Source organism: Fusarium solani, assembly GCF_023522795.1.
Source record: "Fusarium solani strain SB1 chromosome Unknown bctg00000002, whole genome shotgun sequence".
NCBI lineage: Eukaryota > Fungi > Ascomycota > Sordariomycetes > Hypocreales > Nectriaceae > Fusarium > Fusarium solani.
In genome coordinates this window covers 4293362-4311797 of record NW_027072155.1, presented here as the reverse complement: position 1 = coordinate 4311797, position 18436 = coordinate 4293362, and the positions used below count along the sequence as shown (strand labels likewise).

At 51.3% G+C, this 18436-nt stretch overlaps 8 protein-coding genes across 8 annotated transcripts; 4 read left to right on the top strand and 4 right to left on the bottom strand.

Annotated features, from left to right (window-relative positions):
* Nucleotides 1-42: 42 nt before the first annotated feature.
* MRS44_005312 (uncharacterized protein) lies at nucleotides 43-849 on the bottom strand (the record flags this gene model as incomplete). Its single annotated transcript, XM_046283166.2, has 1 exon — nucleotides 43-849. One exon carries the CDS (start codon nucleotides 847-849, stop codon nucleotides 43-45), a length of 807 nt encoding a protein of 268 aa, XP_046135529.2.
* A 462-nt stretch (nucleotides 850-1311) lies between these two features.
* MRS44_005311 (uncharacterized protein) lies at nucleotides 1312-3019 on the top strand (the record flags this gene model as incomplete). Its single annotated transcript, XM_065622547.1, has 2 exons — nucleotides 1312-2131; nucleotides 2457-3019. The coding sequence occupies 2 exons, from the start codon at nucleotides 1312-1314 to the stop codon at nucleotides 3017-3019; spliced, it is 1383 nt and encodes a 460-aa protein (XP_065478619.1).
* Nucleotides 3020-3428: 409 nt separating this feature from the next.
* On the bottom strand, nucleotides 3429-5013 carry MRS44_005310 (uncharacterized protein; the record flags this gene model as incomplete). The annotated part of the gene is made up of 4 exons (XM_065622546.1): nucleotides 3429-3572; nucleotides 3623-3889; nucleotides 3948-4340; nucleotides 4408-5013. 4 exons carry the CDS (start codon nucleotides 5011-5013, stop codon nucleotides 3429-3431), a joined length of 1410 nt encoding a protein of 469 aa, XP_065478618.1.
* A 556-nt stretch (nucleotides 5014-5569) lies between these two features.
* Nucleotides 5570-7147, top strand: MRS44_005309 (uncharacterized protein; the record flags this gene model as incomplete). Its single annotated transcript, XM_046272046.2, has 3 exons — nucleotides 5570-5696; nucleotides 5753-6919; nucleotides 6984-7147. The coding sequence occupies 3 exons, from the start codon at nucleotides 5570-5572 to the stop codon at nucleotides 7145-7147; spliced, it is 1458 nt and encodes a 485-aa protein (XP_046135532.2).
* A 334-nt stretch (nucleotides 7148-7481) lies between these two features.
* MRS44_005308 (uncharacterized protein) lies at nucleotides 7482-10618 on the bottom strand (the record flags this gene model as incomplete). Its single annotated transcript, XM_046279375.2, has 5 exons — nucleotides 7482-8072; nucleotides 8130-8523; nucleotides 8586-8908; nucleotides 9773-10186; nucleotides 10244-10618. The coding sequence occupies 5 exons, from the start codon at nucleotides 10616-10618 to the stop codon at nucleotides 7482-7484; spliced, it is 2097 nt and encodes a 698-aa protein (XP_046135533.2).
* Nucleotides 10619-11185: 567 nt separating this feature from the next.
* On the top strand, nucleotides 11186-12733 carry MRS44_005307 (uncharacterized protein; the record flags this gene model as incomplete). Its single annotated transcript, XM_065622545.1, has 6 exons — nucleotides 11186-11497; nucleotides 11555-11656; nucleotides 11710-12144; nucleotides 12288-12483; nucleotides 12540-12618; nucleotides 12673-12733. 6 exons carry the CDS (start codon nucleotides 11186-11188, stop codon nucleotides 12731-12733), a joined length of 1185 nt encoding a protein of 394 aa, XP_065478617.1.
* A 421-nt stretch (nucleotides 12734-13154) lies between these two features.
* Nucleotides 13155-16138, bottom strand: MRS44_005306 (uncharacterized protein; the record flags this gene model as incomplete). Its single annotated transcript, XM_065622544.1, has 7 exons — nucleotides 13155-13366; nucleotides 13433-13712; nucleotides 13791-13834; nucleotides 13887-14123; nucleotides 14204-14407; nucleotides 14463-15722; nucleotides 15976-16138. 7 exons carry the CDS (start codon nucleotides 16136-16138, stop codon nucleotides 13155-13157), a joined length of 2400 nt encoding a protein of 799 aa, XP_065478616.1.
* Nucleotides 16139-16732: 594 nt separating this feature from the next.
* On the top strand, nucleotides 16733-18218 carry MRS44_005305 (uncharacterized protein; the record flags this gene model as incomplete). Its single annotated transcript, XM_046275447.2, has 2 exons — nucleotides 16733-17208; nucleotides 17279-18218. The coding sequence occupies 2 exons, from the start codon at nucleotides 16733-16735 to the stop codon at nucleotides 18216-18218; spliced, it is 1416 nt and encodes a 471-aa protein (XP_046135537.2).
* Between the last annotated feature and the right edge of the window lie 218 nt (nucleotides 18219-18436).

Below are 18436 nucleotides of genomic sequence, written 5' to 3'. Positions count from 1 at the left end.
CTGTTGACTCATGGGACGTGTTACTTCTCCTGCATTCCCCGTCTATTGAGCCTCTGCTACACCTCTCAGTACCGGACGCGCCCGTGATGAACTCTTCTGGAATCCTTCCCAACGCGAGAACCCTTCGGTGAAAATGCCCAGAGAGTCCAACATTCTCCCAGCCGTCTGATCAATGAGATCTTGGATCTCTTTAGGTCTCGTGTAGAAAGCCGGGACTGGCGGGAAGATGACGGCACCAGCACGTCGCAGGAATAACATGTTGTCAAGGTGTATGTCGCTAAGAGGAGTCTCCCGAACCGCCAGGATTAGCCTGCGATTTTCCTTGAGACTAACATCGGCAGCTCGGGAAATCAGATCATCGCAGAAGCCGGAGCGTATCGCAGCCAGAGTTTTCATGCTGCATGGCACGATGATCATGCCGTCATGCTGAAAAGACCCAGACGCTATACTAGCTGAGACATCTTTGGCAGTGTATGTTGTGCTGGCCATGCCGCGGATCTCGACCTCGCTCAGTGATGTTTCATACTTCATTGTAGCCAGAGCCCACTTGCTAATAACGAGGTGAGTCTCAATGTCAAGCTGGCGTAGGATGGACAGGATTCGGATGGCGAATACAGTTCCAGTAGCGCCCGTAATCCCTACCACGATCCTTCGTGGCCTGGCTTGAGTTTCTCGGACCGGATCATGTTGTCGCGTCTGTTCTTCAGATGAAAGACTGCTTGATGATGCGCCCAAGCTATCAATTGGCAATCGTTGACAAATGGGCCCAAATGTGTGAAAGCTGAGCCTGCCAGAAAGAAGGGGTGCTCTTGCGGTGGCAGCAGCTTTGGCTAGACGGAGGCTGAGCATTTTCTGGGGCGGGTTGTAAGGTAAACGGCTAGGGACCAATATCAAGGCCAGGAAGAGATTGTTCTGTAATGATTGGATGTAACTATCGATCGGCTGGCCCTGATTCAAGCTGGAAGCGACAAGGATGACTCCTCGTCCGGACCTCGAGTAGCGCTTCCAATGTCATAATAATTACCCTCCACCCGCCGACTTACAGTTGGCATGGTGACCCGGAGCCTTTCCTTTCTTGTCTAACCGGCTTGTGAGTAACCTAACGTTGTCTAACGGTTAAGGCGCTTGATAAGTCACCGGAATGAAGTTCCTAAGGTAGGGACCGGAATCTCCGCACCAGCATTGCCAGCCATTCCGCATAACGAGGTCTGAAAACGGGCATGGCATTTCATTTGAGCGAGGTGACCGGCTACTCTATGCAAGTGTTCTGCCAGCGTATTATGCCAAGTAATCAAATTGGGACAATCAGTTATGGCGCCTGTTGCTTTTGGACGCTGCACGCTACTCCCCTCGAGCCGCGCCAAAGCCCGAGTCGGACGAATCTTTGCTCCAGTATTGGCCCGTACCAAAAGCGAAGCAGCTTCCTCTCAGCCGCGTCAAATCGCTGCCCAACTCGACTTTCGAACCTTCATCGATGTCCTGCGCGAAGACGGCGATCTGGCGGAAATCGACCGCCAAGTTGACCCCCATCTTGAAGTGGGCGCAATCGTGCGGCGCGTAAGCGAGGTCAATGGTAAGGCACCCCTATTCAACAATGTCAAGGGTGCCAAGGACGGGTTGTGGAGGATGTTTGGAAATGCGGCAAGCCTGAGGGCCCACGAGGAACAGAGGTACGGCAGGATTGCTCGATCGTTAGGTCTGCCCGTCAATTCGAGCTGGAAGGCTATTCTGGAGAGGACACAGGAGGGAAAGGCTCGACCCCCTTTAGCCCCGCGGATTCTATCAACTGGGCCATGCAAGCAGAACCAGATCCTTCAAAAAGATATCGATCTGCACAGGCTCCCAGCACCACTGCTACACCAGAGGGACGGGGGAAAGTACCTACAGACATATGGACTGCATGTGTTGCAGACACCGGATGCTTCCTGGACAAACTGGTCCATCTTCCGGGGCATGATCCATGACAGCAGGCGCCTTGTGTGCCTCGTCGGTTCGGGTCAGCACAACTCCATCATTAGGGACAAGTGGCTGGCAGAGGGCAAAACGGAGATGCCATGGGCGCTCGCCATGGGCGTCCCCCCTGCCGCAAGTCTGGCTGCCGCCTCCCCCATCCCGGAAGGGGTGTCAGAAGGTGAGTATGTCGGAGCACTTGTTGGGCAGCCTCTGGACATGGTCAAGTGTGAGCTGAGCGACCTCCTTGTCCCCGCAAAATAGTGAGATTGTCTTTGAGGGAACATTTTCTCTCAAAGACAAAGCCTATGAAGGTCCCTTTGAGGACTATCTTGGACTGCACTTCGATCACGACAAATATTTGCATCCTCTTTTTACAGTCAACGCAATTACATATAGAGATGATGCTATTCTACCAGTTTCAGTGCCGGGAAGAATAACGGATGAATCGGTAAGAAGATCAGTCTTCATATTTGAGCCGTCGATTGACATAACTTGAAACTCAGCATACCACTGCATCGCTCGCATCAGAGGAGCTCCTGACGCTCCTCAAGCATCAGAGGAGCTCCTGACGCTCCTCAAGCATCACGATCTTCCCATAAGAGACGCCTTCGCACCTCTTGAGTCCATGGCTACCTGGTGTGCGCTCCAAGTGGATATCGACAAGCTCGCCAAGATGAAAACGAACTCCAAAGACTTCTGCGAAAAACTGGGCCGCATTGCTTTCAATGATAAAAGTTGCATGCTCATCAATCGCATTCTGCTATTCGGTCACGATGTAGACATCACCAACTTCAAGGATATTATTTGGGCCCTGGTTACAAGATGCCGTCCAGGCCAGGATGAGTACCTGTTTGAAGATGTCGCGAGCTTTCCCATGACTCCATACATGTCTCATGGGAGTGGAGACCCCAAGAAGGGAGGAAAGGTGATTTCTGACTGTCTGTTCCCCATGGAGTACGAGGGGAAAAGATTGTTTAGTGGGGTTGACTTTGAGAGGAGTTACCCCGAGGATGTCAAGAACAGGGTCAGGTCTAACTGGACCGCAATGGGATTTGAGCCCGTCTAGAAAGGGACGTGTCAGTTAGACGTCAGTGCATGAATTTGGCCGTTGCGTTCTCATGGTTCCTGAACATAGATGGGCGTCTCCTAAAGCTATTGAAATGCAATCTTGGAGTAAAACGTTTTCGCAACCGAAACATGGTAGGGGTTTGATAACGTTATGATATTTTTGTTGTGGCATCTCAGCGGCCAAGTTCAGGCTAAACACAATACATCTTCTAGACAACAGGGTGCTGGATCGAGTCTCATGCGGAAAAGAAGGAGAGGAGAATAGTGACATGAGTATATCACGGTAGACAGCGTTATATAACTTGGTGGACGGCGCAGAAGCACGTCTACTGCCGTCATTGGATTGTGAGCTCAGTTAGATAAACGAGTTCCAGGCCACTCGAAACTCCCAGCAGACAAGAGAAAATTCACAGCTGAGACCGGTTTTGCAGGCGGTTGATCTTGTCGTGCGCCCGTACAAACGCCTTATAATTGGGGAACAGCTCGTTGGGATCCCACTTCTCCCTAACCCTCAGGAATTTGGCTAGGGCAGTATCGCTGAGAACCTTGCACTGCATACAGTTAGAGACATGGGTTAGGGAGGGCATTTGGAAGAACACACGTTGGCATCGTCATTGTTGACATCGATCTCTGTGATGTATTGGCCCACCGCAACAGGGAATGCACGCTTGTATCGATCACGCATTGGCTGATAGATGCCTGGCTCAAGCTTGGGGTCTGTCCAGCCAGTGATGGTGGAGATGTAAAGATCTTGTGGCAGGCTAAGACAAGCGTCTTCTTCATCAGGTACAATATCGCAGTGGCACATAAATACGGAAGAAGTCCTGGTAGGAAGCTCGAGCATTGCGGGTTTGATAGCTTCCAGGAGCTGTGTATTGTTCCACGTTAGTCAATCCAGAAACCACAGTTCAACAAGGAAAACTCACACGCTCAAGAGGAACCTCGGGATCATTCATGATACTGTTGATCTGCCAGCGGTCATTCTTGGCGTTGCCCAAAAAGCCACGCTTGCGTGCAAAAATCTCGTCAAATGTCCTCCTCTGCACAGGCTCAAACTTGAGCAGATGCTCTTGCACTTCAGGGGTTAGCTTGTCATAGGCACTGAGCAATGTTCTAGCCTCCCTCAGTGTATCGCAATAGCACTGCAAATTCAGAGTCATGTGCAGTTTCGCGTTTGGTGGGATGGCGTCAGTGGTGTAGGCTGGATCAAATTTCTCGGGATAGTCGATCGTGAGGTTGAGATCAGTGCCGTACTTGGGTGTGTCGCGGCCTCGCTCGATGGCCCATGACATGAGAGTCATGTAGTTGTCGCTGTTGATCTCGAATTTTGAGACTTCGCTCCCACATGAGTGAGGCTTTGATCGTCCTTCCCCAGAAGCGGGTGACGAGGCCGAAGAAGCCGAGTCCGCTGCCCCGGGCCGCCCAGAACAGGTCCCGGTTCTCAGTGCGGCTGGCAACTACGGTGTGACCATCGGGAACAACAATTTCGAGCTTGGTGATCCACGTTTGGTTTGTTGCACCCCATCCTCGAACAAACCAACCCTGGCCTCCAGCGAGCAGAAATCCGCCGGATCCGACAGTGGGAGCATGGCCGTGAGGGAAGAACCTCTTAACCTCTTGGAGTCTAGCAGCGAGCTCCTCCACACGGCACGACGGGCCAAATGTGACTTCCTGGGTGATGGGGTCGTAGTCGATCTGCCGGTTGAGGTTGACTGTGTCGATCAGGATGCCGCCTTCAATAAGGCCGGGTACGTTGAAGATGTGGCCAGAAGTTCGAATGCCGACCTTGACGCCCAACTCGGTTGCTCTCTTCAAGGCATGCGAAACATCCTGGGGTGTTTCCACAAGATGGATCTCTCGCGGGAATCGAGACGGAGTATCAGCGGTTGGGTTGTTGCGGCGGCATCGCTCGTAGTCAGGTGTTCCACGGACGAGCACCTTGGACGGATACTTTGGCTGGGTGGCGTACCGTGGCTGGTTTGGGCTGGACATGATGAAAGTGATAACTAGGTTAACTTGGTTTGGGTAGAGTAGTAGTCGGAACTGGTCAAGCCGTGAGAGGATATGATAAGACTTCGGGGACGACGGCTTTCATCCTTTAAACATGCATAACTATGTACTAGAATTCCTACTCGTGCGTGCGTCAAGTTCTATGGCTGTATACGAGACCTACGTCTCAGGTTGTCCGCAATTCAACATCTCAAAGCCCTGCTCGATGGTCCGAAAGGGATCGATTGGCGGGCTACCGTCCCGCCAACTTGGCAAGTCGGAACTTCCACGGTGTATTCCGACAGGGGAAACAGCTATGTGCCGAAACTCGGTCCGTCGCTCGGCAGCGTCCCTCACTCGGTAACGGAGCGGGGTAGTCAACGTATTCCGGAGTTCCGCCAGACATCCATTGAGTTAGACCAAACAACAACTGAAGTCTGTTTCCTACCAGTTGGTTTACGGTTGCTTAGGAGCGTCAAGCCATTTTGTGAGCAAACTTTGGAAGGTGACGCAACGTTGACGCGAAACTGGAGCCGTTAGTTTGACCACCGCGGCCACAATGACATCCGTCATCGCAGCATCAGAACTAGCCAGACATGACAAGAGAGATGATGTCTGGATTTCTGTCAATGGAATGGTCTACAATATGACCGAGTTTGCGCCTGAGCACCCTGGAGGAGCTGAGAGTAAGCCCAAGTCCCACCCCATCAGCGACCTGGCTAACCGCCGTTTCAATGCCTAGTTATATACCAGCACGCTGGAGCTGATGCATCGGCCGCCTACAATGAAGCCCATGGGCCATCTCTGATTCGAAAATCCTTGGACGTCAAGTTCCACATCGGGACTGTTGACCAGGCCACGGTGCCCCGGAAACCGCAGGTCCCCAGTCGCCCTCAAGCCAAGGACCCACGTGAGAAACCAAACTTGGACGCCATCATCAACTTGGATGATTTTGAGCATGCAGCTACGAAAGCTCTGAGTGAAAAGGCCATAGGCTACATCAGCAGTGGCTCCAACGATAACGACACTAGGGATGCAAACCGCACTATCCTAAGAAAGGTTTTGCTACGCCCTCGGGTGATGCGAAATGTGAGGGAAGTCAAGGCAAATACGACACTATTTGGTTGTGAGCTGGATATTCCCGTCTATATCTCCCCTACTGGCGCGGCGAGGACTGGCGGCGCAGAGGGGGAGCTTACTCTAGCCCGTGGTGCAGCTGCTGGCGGCATCGTTCACTGTTTTGCAACTCCATCTTCATACCCCTACGACGAAATCCTTGATGAGACACCGAGACAGGCCTTCTTCCAACTTTACGTGAATAAGGATCGGAACAAGTCAGAAACGGCGATTCGACAGATGGACGCTTCTGGCAAAATAAAGGCCATCTTGGTCACCGTTGATGTCCCTGTTGTTCCAAAGCGGGAAGCAGATGAGCGCATTAGGTCCAACGAGACATTATCTATAGCGGGAGTCAAGGTAGATGTGAAGGGCGGTGACAAAAAAGGCGCCGGTCTTGCGCGACAGACTGGCTCCTTCATCGACCCCAGTGTTGATTGGGGCATCATCAGCTGGCTCCGCAGCCTGACCTCTCTCCCCATTGTTGTCAAGGGCATCCAGACAGCTCACGATGCTAGGATGGCTCATAGGCATGGTTGCGACGGAATAGTTATCAGCAACCACGGGGGCAGGGCCGTCGACCATGCCCCCCCAGCAATTCTGATCTTGTTAGAGCTTCAGAAGAACTGTCCCGAGGTACTAGAGTCGATGGAGGTTCTGATTGACGGCGGATTTCGCAGGGGCGCCGATGTGGTCAAGGCCATCTGCCTCGGAGCATCAGCTGTCGGCATTGGCAGGAGCTTCCTTTATTCGCTGAGTTACGGCCAGCAAGGAGTAGATCATGCCATTTCCAGTAGGTTTCCACCAGCTCCCTATACGTGTTTGCAGAGGCAGTGAACTGACAAACGCGCTTATAGTTTTGCGCGATGAAATCGAGACTACGATGCGTTTATGCGGGATGACAGACTTGATGAAGGACGCCCACCCAGACTTGGTCAACACTCTCGAAGTTGATCACTTGGTGCCAACAGACAGTCACCCCTACGCAAGGAAGATAACACGACGCCAAAGCCGCCTGTAGCCAGATTCAAATAGAGATTTAGGTTTAAGCATAAATCACTTTTCTAGTTGGACAAACTTGACATGGCATGACGCAAGGATGAACATGGTCGCAAGTATAATCACTATCTAAACTGAGGACTTATCCATACACAATTATGTTTCAGAAGAGAAATCACACGAGCAAGTTACGCTGGTTTTATTTAGGCACTGATCATTGATGAGGGTCTACCGCATAAGCTGATGGGATCATCAAGGAGGCATTATCCTAGGGCGACATTCAGGTCAACGGCCCCTTTCAGGTTCCTATTTAACTCTGCAGAGACCTTGGCTAAGCTAAGTGCTCGGCTCAACACCTAGTCCATCCAAGTTACCGTCTTGTAATACAAGAACTCGTCTAGCCCTTGGTAGCCATTAAAACGTCCAAAGCCGCTCTTTTTAACACCGCCATGCGGTAACGGATGCTCGTCATGCACCGTCATGGAGTTGATGTGCACCGCTCCTGATTCAAGCTCGTCGGCGATCCGGAAGCCCTTGCTCAGATCGTTTGTGAAGACGGCTGCAGATAAGCCATATTCTGTGTCGTTTGCCAGGGCCACAGCGTCTTCGGAAGACTTGAAAGTGAAGAGAGAAACACTGGGCCCAAATGATTCGCCTGAATAGAGCTGCATGTTGGGTTTGACGTTGTTCAGAAGGACAGGTCTCATTCGTGTCTGAACCTGATCTGTATGGCTATCGTCGAATAGAGGCACTGACTTAGCACCCTTGGAGACAGCATCCGAAACCAAGTCACGGTTGCGCTCGGCGGATCCTGCCGTGACAAGGACTGGTGTGTCTTGGGCAGAGCCGAAAAACTTTCGAATTGTCTGACCGAGGATTCTCTGGAACTCGGGCGCGATGGAGTCCTGCACCAGGATTCGTTCAGTGGACATGCATATTTGGCCAGCCTTTTCGATGCACATTAGTCGTTACTGCAGATCCCAAGACGGTAGCGAGACACTCACATTCATGAATGCCCCTCGAGCGCAATGCAAGCTGGCTTTCTCAAGATCAGCGTCCTCGAGCACGATGGCACTAGCTTTCCCTCCGAGCTCCATCAGCACGGGCTTCAGGTGCTCGCCCGCCGTTTCAGCGATGATGCTGCCGACTCTAGTGCTTCCGGTAAAGTTTATCTTCTTGACATGCGGGTGAGCTATAAGGCTGTTGATGGTGTCGGACGCGTCCTCGGGGGAGTGGAAGATGAGGTTCAGGCAACCATCTGGTAGGCCTGCCTCGCGGAAGACGTCTGCAATACCCCAGTAACACCGGGGCGAGAACTCTGCTCCCTTCAGAATGGCTGTGTTTCCCGTTGCCAGCGCGAAGGTGACGGATCGAAGGCCCAGATGATATGGTGCGTTCCTAGTGTACTTGTGTGAGCAGCCCGGCTCTCAAGAGTCGAGGATAGAGGTAGGCATGCTTACCACGGTGCAATACCAAGGTTAACTCCGTATGGCCTCTTGTAGACCAGAGCCCTCATTCCCTCGTGGTTGGAATCCGGAACAGCTCCCTGAATTGCCCCAGCTATCCGACCAGCTGTATCCTTGAGGCCATCAATAGAGAGTCCCAGGATAAAGTCTTGGTAGTCTTGATTAGCCCCAATCTCGTGGTGCATGTACTCCCCGAGCTCCTTTCGTCGTTTATTCATGACATCGGCAGCCGCTAGGAAGATATCGCGCCGAGCCGAGGCCTTGGTCTTGGACCACTTCGTAAAAGCATCGTGCGCCTTTTCGACCGCATCGTTGACCTGATCTTTGGTTGCACATGACATAGACCAAATTTCTTTCCCGTCAGGGGACTAATGACGGGGAACGACTTGGAAGACTTGATATCTTTGCCGTTGATGACGAGGGGAACTGTGTGCTTTATCGAGATATTTCGATAGCCTCTGTGCGATCGAGTTTGGACGCTCCGAGCGAAATCTGCCCGACAATGCTTGATACAGTTCATGATGAGCTCACGTTGCAGGACCCGACTGCCAGCGATGTTGGCACGCCGCTTAATTCATAACTAACTTAAGGCATAGACCCCAAAACAGGGGTCTCCAACCTGCATACGATAGCCATTCAGAACGCGCATCAACATAGGCTACATTCCGATTCAGGATCCCTGTTCCGATACAGCTCCATTCCGCCGCACGGTCGGAACAACGCCATGAAGATGATCCGTGTTCCTATCTGCAAGCGAGCCCAATATTTTACCGTGTCCGGCGGCTGTGGATGTTCCGCTTCGTCGGCATTTTCCTTGGAGATGAGAATATGAGGAGTCAAACAGCTTGGTCTCACTGTTGACACAGTGAAGGATTCTGGAGAGAAAGCTCTATGATATCATCGGGCAGACTGTTGATTCTACCAGACTTTGGCCCTATCTAGATTTCCCTTTCAACAATTCCCTGCTAAGACGCAAATGACCGCCTAAATATCGGATGGGACATCGACACATCACAGATGGATGTCAACTGGACCACATGACGCGAAGTGTCTACTGTATCTAGTACAACACTTGTATCTCCCACTTTAGGCTCGTAAGAGTATTACCGTTGAAATATGTATTCTGCCTATCTTTGCTAACATAAAGCCAAGTCTACCACCTACGTGCTAATCCTACCTACATGAAGACCGCCGGTGATTGCAATGTCAGCGCCAGTGGTGTAGCTCGCGGCGTCGCTTAGAAGGTAGACAACAGCTCCGGTGAGATCATCCCGCTTGCCCATGCGCTGTAAGGGTGGCTTCTTCTCAAAGACCTCGGCCATAGAAGGCTTCGCCTTTCGGACCTCCTGCGTCATTTCTGTGTCGATGAACCCGGGAGATATGGTATTGACGCGAATTCGACTTGGAGCCAGCTCGACGGCCAGAGCCTCAGACAGTGTCTTCACTGCGCCTTTGGTTGCACCGTACGCTGACATGTGGTGGAATGGAAGAACAGTATGGGCGGTGATGGAGGAAATTAGGACGAGGCTTCCACCGCTCCCTTGTTTCTTCATCTGTTCCGCTGCAAGTTGTGCTGTGAAGTATGTTCCAATGACCTGCAAGTGGAATTAGTCTCGAGTCGCTGCTAATGAGCCTGCCTGGTTGAAACAAACATTGACATCGTGGATCCTCCGGGCCTCTGGCCAGCTGGTCTCCCCAAATGGTTTCTCCAAAGCCAAGCCGGCACAGGTAACACACCCATGCAGGCTCCCCAGCACGGTCATTGACTCTTGGAAGGCACTTTTTAGGCCCTCTTCGTTTGTTACATCGGCCTGGACGTATTGAACCTTGACGCCATGCTGCTTTGAAAGGGTGGAAAAGTCCAGGCCTGGCTTATCTTTAATATCCATTGCCACGACATTGCCCCCCATCTGGGCGATGGCATCAACCAGAGCGTAACCGATTCCTTGGGCACCTCCTGTCACGATGTAGTTTCGTGACGTCAGATCAAAGGCTCCTCGTACACTTGCAAATGTTGCCGTCGCCATGTCGGTTTTCTTTGAAGATAGAGAAAGAGAAGCTATGTTGTTCGGGAAGTTGAGGAACAATGAATTCTTTATCTCAGGGAATGCTCTTGGGGGATATCGAGATCACCGGGAGGAGACTGTGATTCTCATGCATTTACATACCAAGAAAGCTAGCTATTCAGCATCTTGGTATTACCCCGCTGCTAGTCAAAGTCGGAATATCGAAACATCGGAACATTCCTGAGACAAAGGATGTTCCGAACTTTGGAGACCAAATAGTTCCGCCGGGTGGTTTTGAGCGGCTTGAACGTGACTGGCGTTACGCAGGCAATTGATCGTGGTCCGGCCGGTACTTGGCCTATGGATGGTATTTTGGAGGATGATCGGACGGGGGTAAATCGGATGCCGGCGCCGGATTGACATCCGACCATCACAAACGCTGCTGATTAAGCCGTTGACCGATAATGGCTTGCTTCCGGCGGTCTTTCTTGTCACAAGATGGCACAATACTAAAGGAGAAAGGATGTCCCCAAATGTTCAGGATCATAGAACAAATCACCTTGAACGGGCACAACGGCAGACATCATCATGACTGGGACCAAATGTTGGAGACAACTCGATGTCGCTATCATCGGAGGTGGCATAGGTGGACAAGCTAGTGCGACTGCTCTCCGAAGGCAGGGTCACAAGGTCACCATTTACGAACGGGCAGACTTCGCCGGTGAAGTCGGTGCCTCGATCTCTTGTGCTGCGAATGGCACTCGGTGGCTTGAGGAGTGGGGCGTCAACATTGAACTCGGTGACCCTGTCATCTTGAGGAAGCTCATTAGCCGTGACTGGAAGACGGGCGAACCCGTCAGCGTCTATGACCTGTCTGATTACAAGGAGCGCTGGGGATACGTATGTTCAGCTTGTCACCTATCGACCTGATACTAACCTGGTTGTTAACCCCGTTAGGTCTACTACATGTTTCATCGGCAGTATATGCATAAAATGCTTAAGGACAGCGCCAGCGGCGAAGGAGGGGGCATTCCGGCTAAACTCGTTGTCAACCACAAGGTGAGTGGTCCAGGTCCCAAGCTGATGCGTCCATGGATCTGACATATCCCCAGGCTGAAAAGATCGACCTTGAAACAGGAGAGATTACCTTCACCAACGGAAACAAGGTCAAGCACGACGTCATCATTGGTGCCGACGGTATCGGGTCGACAGTTCGTCAAGAGCTTGGCATCAAGGCAATCCGGAACCCAGCTACTTGCACATGTCTGCACTCCAATGTGGACACTGAAAAAGCTGTCAAGCTCGGCCTAGTTGACTACTCCAAAAACAGCGCTATCGAGTACTGGGGTGGCTACAATACGCACTACAAGATCGTTCTTTCTCCTTGTAACGGCGGTCGCCTTCTCTCCTATTACTGCTTCTTCCCGCGGGAAGCTAGCGATTTGGCACACCAGAGCTGGGACCAGGCGGCGACTGTCGAGGAGCTGCTGGCGCCATATCCCGACCTCGATCGCCAGGTCTTCAAACACTTGGAAATCAGCTACGAGGTGCGCCCGTGGCGTTTATGGATCCACGAGCCGTACCCACTGTGGCAGAAAGGCTTGGCTTGCATTTTGGGAGACGCAGCTCATCCGGTACCAAGTCCATGCCCTGTCACGAACGAGCGATGTCATGCTAACTGGTTCCCTAGATGATGCCCGATCAAAGTCAGGGCGCGTGCCAGGCGATTGAAGATGCTGCCGCTCTGGGTCTAGTCTTCAGCAAAGACAACTTCAACGGCGACATCCGTGAGGCCCTCGAAGTGTTCGAAGAGGTCAGGAAGCCGCGGGGAACCAAAGTTCAGGCAGCGTCAGCCCGGGCCAGAGAGAACATCAACGAGCGTATTGGTGAGATCCATGGTGTAAACCAAGTCCGCGGGAGTAGATGCACTGACGGGTTATAGGTTTCTCGAGTAACACGGATACAACAGTCTACGCCGTGGAGAGTGAGGAAGATAAGCTCACCATCGATGAAATGAATCTGTAAGTATCTTTGTGCTCTTAGACACCGAGACAAGCCTTACTAAATCACCCAAGCTATGACATGAAACTTCATGTCAAGGACGTGCTGGCCAAATATCGGCAGGGTGAAGCTTAGCTGGAGTATAAAGGGTCTAGGTAGTGACAATGAGAAAGATGATTCCAAACACTATTTCGCCACATAAGCAGTGATGTGTCTGTTAAATCAAAACCAAGGCCGCCATTCCGTAGTTTCGTGGGATATGTTTAAGAACTAATAAGCTAATGTGTTAGGACTGGGATATACTGCTATGATGTGTCCATATTGTGTTTTTCTGTAATAAAGTTGAAGTCCGGCTCTTGATGGGATAACTGGTCCAGAAGACCGTTCGTATTGTCCGTACAAATCGCAATGGAAGTAACGCTAAACTTGCCTGTAGGAAACATGTCTTAGGTCAGTTTCACTGGGCCGAGAAGCCGTACTATCACGCTAAAAGCATAGGGTAGCTGGGGTGGGAGGGATGGCTTTGGACACCCTGATGGAATTCAGATCCTCGTCATCATGACTTGCTCTCTCCTCGAAAATACTTTTGAGCCGCCATCTCGTCGGGATAGCATCCGGTCGCCTCCTTATAATGGTCATTGAACTGCTCCTTGTTTTTCAACACAGTCTCCAAGTCTTTGGCTGTAACCTCGATCCTCGTCAGAGGGTTTCCATCCACGACTTCTTTCAGGCCCCTATGTCGTGCTAGGCTAATAGCGCTAAGCAAGACTGTTTCACAATTCATGTTAGTGAGTCCTCCCACAATGTATATCTTTCAACATGTCTAGGTCTTACGATTTCGAATGTCTCGCCCGTTGAGCTTGAGATTGGTCGCGTACTGCTCTTTGCTCAGGACCACGTCTCGTGCAGTCGATCGGACAATAATGGTCGGTTTGATGGTCGAGCCATCTTTTTGTGAAGTTGATCCAAAACCACTCTCCTGATCCTGTTCCAGTTTGTCGAACAGCTTTCTCCAAATTTCTGTCCGTTCTGCATCGGTTGGACGCTCATATTGCACCGCAAGATGGATGCGGGACATGACTGCCTCATCAAACAAACCGATACCGTTAGAAGTCTAATGGCCAAGGGTATGTATGGTTAGAGAAGTAAGATAATAGCAGGATTCAGAAAGGCACAGAAACGCGACACTCACAAGAAATAAGAGACCTGGAAAGTATTCCATCGAACGAAGAAAAGCTAAAAGTTAAATATTAGTAGACCAATGAAACGTCAAGTTACGGGAACCCACCAGTGACTAGAGCATTGCGGCCGGTCTGCCCAGGTTCACGTTGCTCCATATAGACCTCAGCTTCATCGATGAGCACAATGGCACCCCATATGGCTGCACGGCTGAGCCACTTCATTAACCGTTTCTCCATCTTAACCTCCTCCGTGCCAAGATCTGCTACAGAGAGACTTAGAAGCGGCCGTCTGGTCTTTTTCGCGATCAACTCCACTGTCATGGTCTTTCCAGTTCCCGGTGACCCTGCTCTCTCCAGTCAGTATCTATTCTGTCTTATGCTTTCAAGAAAGGGTAATTGCAGCAAGTGTCGCTTCTGGCCTTACCATGAAGAAATATGACCTGGCCTCGGCCTTTGCCCTCGATAAAGTCTGCGCTCCAGTCGGTGGTCCAAGGTTTTAGAGCCGTGCCCTTTCGAGGGGAACCAGCTACCGCCTCGATCATTTCTTGCTTCTCCGGGCTCATAATCAGATACTTCATCGGATTGCTGTCTATGACCAAATCCTCAACGAAGCTCATGTCAAAAATGGCTAGAACTTGTGTCAGCCACTTCTCGAGGAGCGAGGAGAGGAACCTTGCACTGACCCCATTCTCTCTTCCCAACTGCAAAACCTAGCACATATGCCGGAAGAAGAAGATAGTGCGCTGGATCCAGCTCATTGGCCGCCGAACATTCCATATCGTTGAATTTGGAAAAGAGTGGCTCTCCATGCAGGTCCTGGGGCTCTTCACCCGAGACATCTGGCACCACCATTTTCGGCGAGTCCATCGCCTCAAGCATGTAGCTTTGGTGGTCCACGATGATATCACCTTGATACTGCGATAGGAAATGCGTGTTAGCCTTCTCTCCAACGCATTCTGGGTCATAATGTGCGCGGTTTGTGTCAAACCCACTTACATCATATGGCTTGTCGCTAATGACCGGTCCATTGTACCGCATGTAACTCTGTTGGTCACAAACGATGCGATAATAACGCTTGCCACGCTCGATAAGTTGCGACCGCAAACCCCGCTGGTCGGGCGCAAACTTGGTTGGGAACGCGGCGAGGTCGGAAATGGCCCTAACACCGTAAAAGCGGTTCAATCGAACGGGGCGAGCCCGTCGCCTCAAACGCCCGTTGTCATAGGCTAGGTTCCAAAGATCTAATTTCCAGCAATCCGTCGGGTGAGGTCTAACGAGTGGTGACTCGGCTTTGTTGTGCGATATGTGGGTGATACTCTGGACGACAAAACCAGCCAGCTTGTTCACGTTACCTGACGCCTGCAGGAAGACGATATCCCCCGGTTTGAAAAGGAGCCAAAGGAAGTCGTATGATGCACGCCCGGAACCGTATAAGCGTAGCTCGGGTCTAACGATGCTGTCCCATACGTCCTGCACTGGCGGCGCTGCCAGTAGTGTTGTGAGATGCCTGCAGGTTGTCTCGTCGCAAGAGAGGTTGGTCTTAGATCCAGTGTCCAAATTCAACACAGTTGCTTGTTTTTCGCCATGACCACATCCCTGCACAAGAATATGCTTCAGGTCGTCCCAGTAGTGAAAAAGCTGCCGGAAGGGGTGCACCAAGATGATCTCACTGCCTTGGGCGTTGAAGCCTGGGTAGTACTGGATGAGCGTCCGCAGAACGCTCTGAATGTGTGGAGAGTGGACCCGAATGCTTGTAGGATGTATTGTGCTTGCTCGAAAGTCAACGTTGATGATGAACTCGTGTGGATCATCAGTTAAGAAGCTGTGTCTGAACTGACTCTTGCGAGGGGGGGTTGCGGAGTGGCTTCCCTCAATCAAATTCATGACGTCCAGAACAGCGAGGTCTCTCCTTTCCCGGGTTTGGCGATCATTTCGCTGCAGACCTTTGAAGGGCATCCAGGAATATCTAAAGGTTTTCTTTTCTCCATCACTGTGGACTACGACTTAGTGCGCGCACAGAGAAATTCTTCCGGGAAGGGCAACTAACTCGCAGACCAAACGGTAGAGGATCCCCCGGCCAGCATCAGGACTCTTATCACGTGATTGGCTGGGGTTCTCTCCAAGATGTTTATGATTTCGTTCAATCTTCAAGCATGTGAATGATGTCAATGGAGGTGCTGTACGCGGGCCACTCACTTACCTGTGCGAGTTCTCCCGGCCTTGAGTGAGGCTCTGATGTTTCTGATTCCTCTGTTTCTGAGTCTTCAGTTTCTGAGTCTTCAGTTTCTGATTTTTTGTCAACCATGAGTCCCATGTAGCGATCTGGCGATACATCAACCATAGTCACCGTTGAGGGCATATTTGGTTCGATAAGATCTGCTTCGAAACAATCTGGTAGTTCAGGAGATTCTCTCACTTGTTTCTTGTCAGCACCCACCCACCAATCCAACAAACCCCGCCCTGGAAAACCTTGGCCCTGTGGCATCTGAAAGTTTTCCTTGATTCGTATCCAACTAGAAAGCAAAGACAAGCAAAACCGGCTGCGTGCCCAAAAAGAAAGAAAAAGGCACGATCTGTGACAGCGCAAGTGTTGCTTCTGAACGGCCTGGGTGTTGCCTACTCGTCTAACTCCATGATCTTTATGGTAAAATGATACGTCTGCGGGGTAATGGTGTTATCTGCTGACTGATCAAGCTGTCAGCTCTTCGCTTAGATGTTGGTGGTTCGCCATGTTGGTTTCGACCCAAAAACTTTGCTTTTCTAGGTGTGAACGAGGTCCGGACCATTGTGGTTGGCTCAAACCCTTGCATCGGTTGCCTTACTTATTCACAGCCTGCTTCAGGCCCCAACTCACCCTTGTTGAATACTAAAACGTAAAATCCCGCAGAAAACCACATTGGACGAGGTATTGTGCCCGTTTGTCTCAAGCCTAATCTGTGAACCTCCCGTCACCATGTCATTCGGCTGGAGCGCCGGTGATGTGTTCGCCGCAGCACAGCTCCTCTGGGGCTTATACAAGGCTTTGGACGAAAAAGAAGGCGCCCCCGAACACCATCGAAGATCTGCATCAACTCTAAGGACCGTCCAGTTTCGACTGCGGTACCTGAGCAAGGTGGTAGGAGAAGACGCGAACGCAGACCCTTTGTCTGAAACCGAAGAAGCCAGCCTGCTTGATAGTGCGGATAAAGATGATATCCGTTACACCATTGTCAGCCTTAAACTTTCAGTCGAAAGGCTTGAGGCCCTCATCGCGAAGGGTTGTGGCTTGAAGCTGGATCCGGCCAAGAAGAAACGGCGTCGCGACTGGCCCATGGATCAGATCAACAAGCTGCGTTGGTACACGTTGAACCAGGACGAGGTGGATGGTCTGATTCAGCATATGCTAGAACTCACTGCTCCCCTATCGGATCTGCACCAGAAAATCAACACGTGAGTACCTTCTCTCTGATCAAAAGACAATTTTTTTATCTGGAGGTCCACAAGCTGACTGGAGCAACAGTGCCGTTGTCAAAGAGCTAGCAGCCAATCAAGGGGTGTACCACGAAACACAGCTGAAATATCTCAAGACGATTTTAGAACAGGTGATTGTTATTGCAAGGGGGGCAGCGCAGGACCAGCTACTTGATCTAAACAACAGTGAGGAGGGGGAACGACAAGTGCCATTGCTCCACACTGGTCCTGAGCTTGGCATTCCTCCAGCAGCCGAGCCTGAGCCAACAGTTGGGTCAGCGCTCTCTCATCTCACGAGCATTGCTCGTGAGATTATGAGTCCGGGCTTACGAACGAAGGTGATTAATTTAAAGGCTGATCACCATGTCAAGAATGTCTTCACCAGTTGGTACAAAGGGGCAATCCCACCGCGTTTGTGGCTACATGGCGATCAGGCTGGCACCGTTAGTGCCATAGCGTACATCGCCGCTCGAGATCAAAGACGGCCCACCATTGCCTTCTCTTGCCGACACGCTGCTGATGGGCGGCTGCTTTCGGGCGAAGACAGACTCTTCAGGATGGTTTACTCGCTCCTCTTTCAACTGTTGCAGCAATTGGAAGACATCCCCACCCTGGCCGTTACCGGCGTGGACCGGCCATTTACTGATCTTCAGCTTTCCATGGAGAGCATGCCACTGGCACTCCAGTACATGCGCTACTTCCTCAGTTTGCTCCCAGAGTGCATCGTTGTGGTGGACGGGTGGCACTTTATCAGCCAGGATGCCGGGGAGCACGTAAAGCAGACTCTCAAGTCTTTCTTGGACCTGTTTGAAAAGCCGCAGGAGAATGCAGGGGACGAAGATTGGTGCATCAGGCTACTGCTCACGTCACCTGGGAACTCGTCAATGCTTCGGGAGCTAGGGCAAGCATATGTGCACGATTTTAATCTCAGGGGTCGACTCAACACTGGGGCAAAACTATACACAATCCTGCTCAGCATGGACTGGTAATTCGCCTTGATTGTTTGACAGAATCATCAAACTTTGTCTCACAAGTACAGTCTGCACAAATACCTATTTTACACAGCTACCCAATTGAGAGAAGCACTAGGCACCAAGTCAAAAAGACTCCATGAGGCCAGGGGGCAGGCGCTTCAGAGCAATTCAACAGAAATAACGGCCTGATTCCCTGGCCGTTTGATCAGTTTCTGCCCTGTACGCCGCCGGGT